Source organism: Gorilla gorilla, chromosome 11 (genome assembly GCF_029281585.2).
Source record: "Gorilla gorilla gorilla isolate KB3781 chromosome 11, NHGRI_mGorGor1-v2.1_pri, whole genome shotgun sequence".
Lineage (NCBI taxonomy): Eukaryota > Metazoa > Chordata > Mammalia > Primates > Hominidae > Gorilla > Gorilla gorilla.
Genome location: NC_073235.2, coordinates 37,525,109 through 37,534,772, shown reverse-complemented (window position 1 = coordinate 37,534,772; position 9,664 = coordinate 37,525,109). Strand labels below are relative to the sequence as shown.

The 9,664-nt window shown below is 40.7% G+C and overlaps 1 protein-coding gene across 4 annotated transcripts in view; it reads left to right on the top strand.

The window, feature by feature from the left end:
• The window catches only part of MAP3K19 (mitogen-activated protein kinase kinase kinase 19), a 96,901-nt gene that overhangs the window by 37,585 nt on the left and 49,652 nt on the right, over window positions 1–9,664 (top strand). For 3 of the 4 annotated variants that reach the window (XM_063694780.1, XM_004032585.5, XM_055380794.1), the window contains 2 exons: window positions 2,032–2,147; window positions 4,944–5,059. In XM_063694780.1, coding sequence (XP_063550850.1) covers window positions 2,032–2,147; window positions 4,944–5,059 — 232 coding nt within the window. The remainder of the gene's footprint in view (window positions 1–2,031; window positions 2,148–4,943; window positions 5,060–9,664) is intronic. The other variant, XM_055380795.2, reaches the window with a different exon arrangement.

Genomic DNA, 9,664 nt, shown 5'->3' with positions numbered 1-9,664 from the left:
CTAATTATTTCAGAAAACACTGTCAATGTCTGAAAAGCAATTTATAATAGTGTTTTCAAGTTATCTTAAAATTACTATATGTCAAATGCTCTTTTAGGAGGGAGGAGATAGACAATGAACTTTTTTTTTTAAATAAGAGGGTTAATAAGCAATCTCTTATGTTACAATTGCAGTTTCCTAAAGATGTTACTTAGTTATCTTGTCATCAAATAAGAACAGATGGCCTGAGCTCTTTCTCAGTATTTCATATGAATTTTGTTTTGGAAAAAAAAAAGGACGAGGGAGCTTCAAGAACAAAATTATAGTCAAGAATACAAGATATTGTAAAAGGATCAGTTAGTATAATGGAATGAAAAGGGAATTTTGAAGCTACTTCAGCCTAGTGTTGAGAAATAGTTTGGCCAATTGATAAAAGTGGAGATTCCTGGACATCATCCCAGAGATGTTCAGTAGGTCTGGATTGGGGTCCAGAATACTGGAAATCAAGGTATGCCACTTGGAGACACCCTAATCTAGGCAGATGAGGAGAGGTCCCAATGAGTTTATCTTTACTTGTTTTTATGCACCCTTAAATAATTATAAAAATTTTTGTCCAAAGTTGGGAATTCTCTGCAAATATGATAAGTGGCTTGCTTAAAGCCATATATCAAGGTAGTGGCAACCCCAATTCTCAGTCCTATGCTATTTCTTTTGAATTACAATCTTTGATGAAGAAAAGTCCATAAGAGAATATTACTGTGGCTCATGACACATTACCCTGTCCCATAGCAACGAAGAGATTCAAATTCAAATGTTTTAGGATAGAGACCATGATCAACTTGCTCCTTGTCCTAGAATAGGATAAGTAAAGCAAGTTTCATCATTGTTTCCCTCACTGTAATCTATTAATGGGATTCTCATCATTTAACTTTGGATTTCTCTGAGCTGATATCTAATGCAAGGGTTCAGTACAACATAGAGAGGATAAGAAGAGACTTGTGCTGTTGTAATAGAGAGGATAAGAAGAGACTTGTGCTGTTGTAAATGGTCCTAAGATCAGCCAGTTGGGCTTACCAACCACAAAGCCAGGTAAAGAGGAATGAAAAGGCCATGTGGGGGCCGGGCGCGGTGGCTCAAGCCTGTAATCCCAGCACTTTGGGAGGCCGAGGCGGGCGGATCACGAGGTCAGGAGTTCGAGACCATCCTGGCTAACACGGTGAAACCCCGTCTCAACTAAAAATACAAAAAAAAAATTAGCCGGGCGTGGTGGTGGGCCCCTGTAGTCCCAGCTACTCGGGAGGCTGAGGCAGGAGAATTGCGTGAACCCGGGAGGCGGAGCTTGCAGTGAGCCGAGATCGCGCCACTGCACTCCAGCCTGGGCGACAGAGCAAGACTCCGCCTCAAAAAAAAAAAAAAAAAGAAAAGAAAAGGCCATGTGGAGAGGCACACTTTGGTTTTTATGACAAGATTGCTCCACTCATCCAAGAGACCATGAAATAAAAGTATCAGCTTAATTTTAAAGAGAAGATTCTATGCCATTCCACCATTTTGAATCATAAAAGAGCTAGCTGTTAGCATTAGAAAAAAGAAATATCAAAAAAGTCAGCAGTTAGCTTAATTATTGAAAAGAAAAAATCAAGTGAGCTATTTGGAATGATAAGACAATCGTTTATCAAAATGTTTTAATCCTTATGACTCATTGAAAAAAATTTAAAAATATAAAAAAAAAACAAAAGATGTTTTTATCTTTACTTGATTTTATGCGCCCTTAAAGAATTATAAAAATTTTTGTCCAAAGTTGGGAATTCTCTGCAAATCTCAGAATGTTTTTAGAATGGGGATGGGAATAAAGATACACAGCAAATTCCTTTTATTTAAAATCTTGTAAAATTGTCATCCTCTATTCATACATTTTGAAATCATTATTATTATCCCCAAACTACATAAGATTACTTTTTATTTATTTGATGTAAATGTTTCCCTCTCATATTAGTTTTCTTTTTTCAACAGATTCAACTAAATAAACTTTAATGTTGATTCTGTTCTTCCTAGAGATCCTAAACTTTGTGATTTTAGTGGAAAATCAGCAATACATTATGTGTCACAAATAGAGAGTTCAAAGAAACAGCAGCTTTTGGACATTTTAATGAGTTCTATGCCAAAACCAGGTAAATACTTTCACTCCACATGCATAATTTCCCAACCCAAAAATTCCTGTTAGAACTCTTTCTTTTTCTACATCTGTTTGATGGATCCATTTAAAGAAATCAAGTCCACGGCTATTTATGGAGCAGTGACTCTGTACAAGGCCCATGACTAGGTGCTCTGGGGGATGCAAAGAAGTCTAACGCAAGGTTTAAACTTTTGAAAATATACAGCATGGTCAGGGGCACATCACATAAGTCAGAGAGAGCTTGCTGTAAACTTGAAAGGGGAAGAGGGACTTATAGTGGTTCTTGAAGGCTGGATAACAGTGGGAAGGTTTGATATAGGTAGGAAAAGAGTCCAAACAAAGACAAAGAAACAGCCACAGCAAGAAGTATAATGAAAAGTGTGCCACTGAGCAGCGTGTGACTTTGTGAAAGCTGCCTGACTTTATTGTTTGATTCGCTTTCTGTTTGAAGCTTCGGGGGGCAGAGGACAAAGCTATATCTAAGAAGGTTTCATAAAAGAGGTGAGACTTGATCTGACCTTTGAAAAAAGGATGCAATTTGATTTTGTGGAGCAGAGGCCCCTTGCTGGGAGTGAGCATAGCTTATCCCAGGGGCAAACAAGAAACTAGAACTGAAAGTTCATGTCAGGGAAAAGAGAAACAAAAGGTCAGATACATAAAGAAACTGGGCCCATGGAGGGGAGAGCCTTAGATGTCAGGCTGAAGGACATCACTTTTTTTTTCAATAAAACAGACACTAAAGAATTTTAAGCCAGAGAATGATGAAGGCCATGTTTTAGGAATATTAATCTGTTCCTATCATGTTGGCTACCTCTGAGGGAAAAGGCAGGGATCTCTATTAAGAAATTATGGAAGTGCCCATATGTATGGTGGTAAGAACTAGGGAATGAGTCCTTGGGTGGGGTGTGAGAGTGAGCCTAAGAGATGCTGGGAGTGGTGGGTCTAGGAGACATTGTGAAAGAACAATTCACAGAACTGCAAGATGTGATGTTGACAGCGGAGACACAGAGACAACCGCTGAGAAACTTGAGTCAAAGATGACTAAATTTTAAGGCCTGGAAAGTGCAGGAGATGGAAATACAACCAACAAAATGGGAGCGCATTGGAACTTTCAAGTAGCAAGTTTCTGTAGGACTGGGCTTGTGGGAAAGGACCGATTGAAAGGTTAGTTTGGGAGTTCTCTACAGAGAGGAGATTGTGAGGACATGATGGTGGGTGAGGTCATTGAGGGACTGACGAGAGTGAGAAAATTGCAGAGGGCTGAGCCGAGGAGGTGCACCCACAGATAGAGAGGAGCGGTGGGGACATCAGGACTCAGGAAGTGAGAGGAGGAGGAGAATCAGAAGAGAGTTGCAGGAAGAAAGGAGCAGGAAACAATGTTAAATTGGAAAAGAGATTACAAAGCAGATGTGGTAAGGATGTGAGACGTTTCAATGGCAGGATGTAGGCAGAAGATAGAGTGCAGAGAGTAAAGAAGGAAAATATGATGAAGAAATGGAAAGTCTGGGTATAGATCACTGGTTCAATTTTGTTTCCACTACAAGATAAATGGAGTAGCCACTGAAAGAGGGGGAGTTTTTGTTGAAAGAAGCCAATGCTTATTTGAAGAAGCCAGCATAGCAGGAGGAGATACATATGAGAGCAATGTCCCTAGGGTACAAACTGGGAGTCTGCTGTTTGGTGTTAGGAACTCTGTCCATTTAATGTGGCTTTAATCACTAGATAGGAAGTGTGCTCAGAGGAGCTGAGTGTCTTTGTCCTGGGCAACTATAGAGCAAATGTGATTTCCAGCTTATCATTAGGGTTTCACTTAGCAACTTTGCCTACCACAAACCATTAATCCCAAACATTTGAAGTGATAACTGTTGATCACTATTAATTTAACTTCATGATTCACTCCCTTCTACAAACTAAAGAAGAAAGTTTGAGCGATCTAAATTTTTTAAATTATAGGATGGTCTGAAAGGCCCTGTATTGCTTTGATTTCAGTAGTTAGCCAAATTGTGCAGAAATTATCCTCAATCCCCAAGAAATAACTTCAGGGGCTTCAGGGCAGTGCACAGATTCAGAGAAAGAAAATACAGTATCGATTGAGCCAGCACTAAGTCTTCAGTACCCTGAAAAATACATGGTAGTTTTTCAGGGTTTAGTTGGAAGAGGCCAAGAAGCATCTCCTAATCTTCCACCAGTAGAAGTCTGTAATGATGGGTCACCCTCAGGAAACATGGAAGACAGATGTCCTTCCTCTGCGCAGCTCTGGAGAAGAGGATTCCCTAACCTTGAACTGCTGATGGCTTTAATGGTTAAAAAGTTCTTACTCATGTCCCAGCACCCTACAGAGGGTTTTGCAATGACGATGTGGACATTAAGTATGAGGTGACTGGATTTAAGTTGAACTAAAATCTGACTCTTGTTAAGTTTTAATTTCTCATACAGCTTAAAATTTGGTGGGTGCTCAGATCAGATAGGACGATTGATTCATCCTAACTCTCTAAAAAATATTTCACTTGCTCAAAATCTCAAACTACCTGTTTGATTTTTTTGTCCTTATGTAATAGCAGTTACCATCAAAGCCTTAAAAAAAAATAGTAAGCCATCCACTCCGTGGACTCTTGTCTTCACATCTCTTCTTGTGAAAATTAGTGCTTGAAGCTTCATCAGGATCCCAGACCACTATTTCAGGAAAATCTTTGACAAAATGGAGCTGATTTTAGAACATAGAGCTAGATCTTCTTTTGAAATTGCTGGAGATGAATCTTATCAAAACATACTATTATGTTTCTTTTGATAGAAAGACATGCTGAGTCATTGCTTGACATCTGTCATGATACAAACTCTTCTCCAACTGATTTGATGACAGTTACCAAAAATCAAAACATCATCTTGCAAAGCATCAGCAGAAGTGAGGTAAGAGCCTCCCTTTAAAGAAACAACGGACAGCCTACTCCATCTACTACTTTATTTGTGTTGCTTGACTACTTCATAACACTCATATATTACAATTTTATTTTTAAGTGTAATCATAAAAAAGCATATTTGGTAAGACACTCTTCTGAAAGTTTAATCTCAGAGCAGTAATTAGCTAGTAAACTCTGAGACTCATGCATAAGATGTGTGTGTACGTGTGTGTGTGTGTGTGTGTGTGTGTGTGTGTGTGTGTCTTAGTCAGTTCTGGCTGCTATAACAAAGTACCATAGATTGGGTAGCTTATAAACAGAAATTTATTTCTTACAGTCCTGGAAGTCTGAGATCAGGGTGCCAGCAGGTTTGAGTCTGGTGAGGGCTGTCTTCTGGACTGCAGATTGCCAGCCTCTCATATGCTCACTTGATGGACAGAGAGCTAGCTAGTGCTCTGGGGTCCCTTTTATAAGAGGCACTAATCCCATCATGAGGACTCTACTTTCATAACCTACCTCCCAAAGGCCCTACCTCCTACTTGCCATCGCATTGGTAGTTAAGATTTCAACATATAAATTTTGGTGGGACACAAATATTCAGTTCTTTACTCTGGGTGAGCGTGCCTGCGTGTGTGTGTGTATGTGTCTCCAGTACCACAGAAGATTGTTTCAGCTGAATCCATACTAAATAATCAAATTTACCTTTCTTTTTATGTACATTAATATTGAAAAGGAAGTCTAGGCTAGCCGTGGTGGTCCACACCTTGTATTAGTCCATTTCACACTGTTATAGATACTACCTGAGACTGGGTAATTTATAAACAAAAGAGGTTTAATTGACTCAGAGTTCCACATGGCTGGGGAGGCCCCAGGAAACTTACAATCATGGTGGGAGGCAAAGGGGAAGCAGGCACATCTTCACAAGGTGGTAGAAGAGACAGAGAGAGTGCAGGGGAAACTGCCACTTTTAAAACCGTCAGATATTGTGAGAACTCCCCCACTATCACAAGAACAGTATGGGGGAAACTGCCCCCATGATCCAATCACCTTCTACAAAGTCCCTCCCTTGACATGTGGGGATTACAATTCAAGATTAGATTTGCTGGGGAACACAGAGCCAAATCATATCACACCTGTAATTCCAGCAGTTTGTGAGGCTGAAGATCTGTTGAGGCCAGGAGTTCTGGACTGGCATGCGTAACAAAAAGAGACCTCATCTCTACTAAAAATAAAAAAAATTAGCTGGTCGTGATGGCACACGCCTGTAGTCACAGCTACTTGGGAGGCTGAGGTGGAAGAATCACTTGAGCCCGGGAGTTTCAGGCCTCAGTGAGCTATGACTGCACCAGTGAACTCTAGCCTGGGTGACAGAGCAAGACCCTGTCTCAATTTTTTAAAAAAGAAAAAGACAGGCACGGTGGCTCACGCCAGTAATCCCAGCACTTTGGGAGGCCAAGGCAGGTGGATCGCCTGAGGTCAGGAGTTCAAGACCAACCTGGCCAACACGGTGAAAGCCCATCTCTACTAAAAAATACAAAAAATTAGCCAGGCTTGGTGGTGGGCACCTATAATCCCAGCTACTCAGGAGGCTGAGGCAGGAGGATCGCTTGAACCAGGGAGGCAGAGGTTGCAGTGAGCCAAGATTGTGCCATTGCACTCCAGCCTGGGCAATAAGTGCGAAACTCCATTTCAAAAAAAAAAGGAAAAGAAAAGGAGATCATTAATCTGATCATATCAAACCCATCACAGGGTACCAAAAAGGAGGTGCCTCCTCGTGGCCCTGGTTATCATCCTGTCTATGATGAATGACTTTACAAAAAGTCCCCTATAGTACAGTAACAGTATTAGTAACAAGCATTGCAACCCATAGAAAACTGTGGAATGAGACCCAAGATGTACAACAAACTGGCAACAGTGATTGCCTACAGAGAGAGAACTGGAGATGCAATTCGCACTGTGTACTCATTTGTACCTTTTGAATGTTTATAAAAATTAACATATCCCAAATAAAGATCCTACTACTCTATATTTTATTGGTTAAAAAAAAAAAGTCCAAAAAATTTTTTATTTATTTTGAGATTGGGTCTCATTCTGTTGCCCAGGCCGAAGTGCCCTGGCATAAACATGGCTCACTGGAGCCTCAATCTCCCAGGCTCAAGCAATCCTCCTACCTCAGCCTCCTGACTAGCTGGGACTGCAGGCACATGCCACCACACCCAGCTAATTTTAAAAGTTTTTTGAACTCCTAGCCTCAAGCAATCCTCCTGCCTCGGCCTCCCAAAGTAGTGGGATTACAGGCATGAGCCACCATGCCCGGCTCCATTGCCCATTTTCTAATTGGATTATTTGCTTTCTAACTGATAGGTTTAGAGAAGCCTTTATATATTCTAGGTATATGCTTCATAAAATATTTTCTCCTAGTCAAGAAAATAATTTGACGTTTTTTCATCCTTTTAATGTTTTATTAAAAAGAAGTTTTAAATTTTGATTAAAAACATCCATTTTTTTTCTTTATAGATCATGATTTTTGTGACTAGGAATTGTTCACTGAAGCCCAGGACACAATTTTATCCTATGCTCTCTTCTAAAAGATTTATAGTTTCACATTTTACATTTAGATTCATAATCCAATTAGAGCTTTTTTTTTTTCTTTTTTTTTGAGATGGAGTCTCACTTCTGTCACCCAGGCTGGAGTGCAGTGGCACGATCTCTGCTCACTGCAACCTCTGCCTCCCAAGCAATTTTCCTGTCTCCGCCTCCTGAGTAGCTGGGATTAAAGGTGCCCACCACCACACCTGGCTAATTTTTGTATTTTTAGTAGAGATGGGGTTTCACCATGTTGGCCAGGCTAGTCTCGCATTCCTGAGCTCAGGTGATCCGCCTGACTTGGTTTCCCAAAGTGTTGGGATTATAAGTGTGAGCCGCCACGCCCAGTGGAATTTGAGTTAATTTTTACAAAGTACAAGGTTTAGGTCAAGGTACGTATTTTTGCCTGTTGTTCCTCTATCATTTGTTGAAAAGACCATACTTCCTCCACTGATTTACTTTCACATCTTTGTAAAAAAAAGAAAGAAAGAAAAAGAAAAAGAAAAAAGATCTGGTCCAGGTGCAGTGGCTTATGCCTGTACTCCCAGCACTTTGGGAAGCCAAGACAGTAGGATCACTTTGGGGGGGCAAGAGTTTGAAACCAGCTTGAACAACATAGCAAGAGTTGTCTCTACAAGAACTTTTAAAAATTAGCTGGGCATGGTGGTGTATACCTGTAGTCATAGCTACTCAGGAGGCTGAGGCAGGATAATCTCTTGAGCCCAGGAAATTGAGGCCTCAATGAGCCAAGACCATGCCACTACTCTCCAGCCTGGCCAACAGTGAGAGGCCCAATCCCTTAAAAAAATATATATGTTGAGCTTCTTTCTTCAATTAAACTACTATCAATTCTTTTTTTTTTTTTTTTTTTTTTTTTTTTTTTTGCTGTTGTTGCCCAGGCTGCTGGAGTGGAATGGCTCGATCTCGGCTCACCACAACCTCCGCTGCCCGGGTTCAAGTGATTCTCCTAACTCAGCCTCCGGAGTAGTTGGGATTACAGGCATGGGCCACCATGCCCAGCTAATTTTGTATTTTTAGTAGAGATGGGGTTTCTCTATGTTGGTCAGGCTGGTCTTGAACTCTTGACCTGAGGTGATCTGCCCGCCTCGGCCTCCCAGAGTGCTGGGATTACAGGCATGAGCCACCATACCCGGCCTAAACTACTATCAATTCTAAGATGTGTACTTTGCATTTTAACCTCTTTGAAGTCAGACATCTTACAATTGTCAGTGTCAAATTGGTACTGTTTTGTCATTTTTAGTGGTACATAAAACAACAGTGTAGCTTTTAATCAAGGACATCTTAGATTTAGTGAAACACGGTAGGATACATTGCTAAACCCAAGTCACAATATAAAATGTCAGAAAGTGGATAGAGAAGTGAGAAATGATTTTGCAGCATGGAGAATGGTAAAACCTAATTTTCCAGAGAAAGGATATTAATGAGAATCAAGATGATGTACTGCAAAGAACCATGGAAAAGCCCAGGAATTAGAGGCACCAGGTACTGCAGACGTTGGGAGTTAGCATGAGGTTGAAAAACAGGAGGGTTTGGTTGAAAATGTATATAAGGAGCAGAGAGATCCCCAACATTCTACTTCCACTCTATGTAACTACATCACTACTCCTTCCCCACCCTCACAGAAGGCAGGAAGATTTGGTGGAGGATTATTTGAGCTGGAGGAATTCTGGACTTAGTAACAACATACAAGGTGAAAGATGGGAATCAGGTCTCAACCTGCAGGCTTAAGTCTGAATATTGACAGAGAGATTGCATCCATCCTCCTTCCCCACCTAGCTCCCATATGGCCAGCAGCCCGTTTATACTACTAAGCCAAAAGACTGGAAGATTCTCTTCTGGAGATTTAATAACCCCAGAAAATAAACCTACCGATACTGACATTTTTAAGTTCCCTGAAACAAAAGCATTTCACCAGATTAACCCAGCGAAGCCCACCAACAGGTAAATAGCAATATACATAGAGAACTTCTAGTCATATTTTTAGTGTCTCTTCCTTAATATGAAGAGC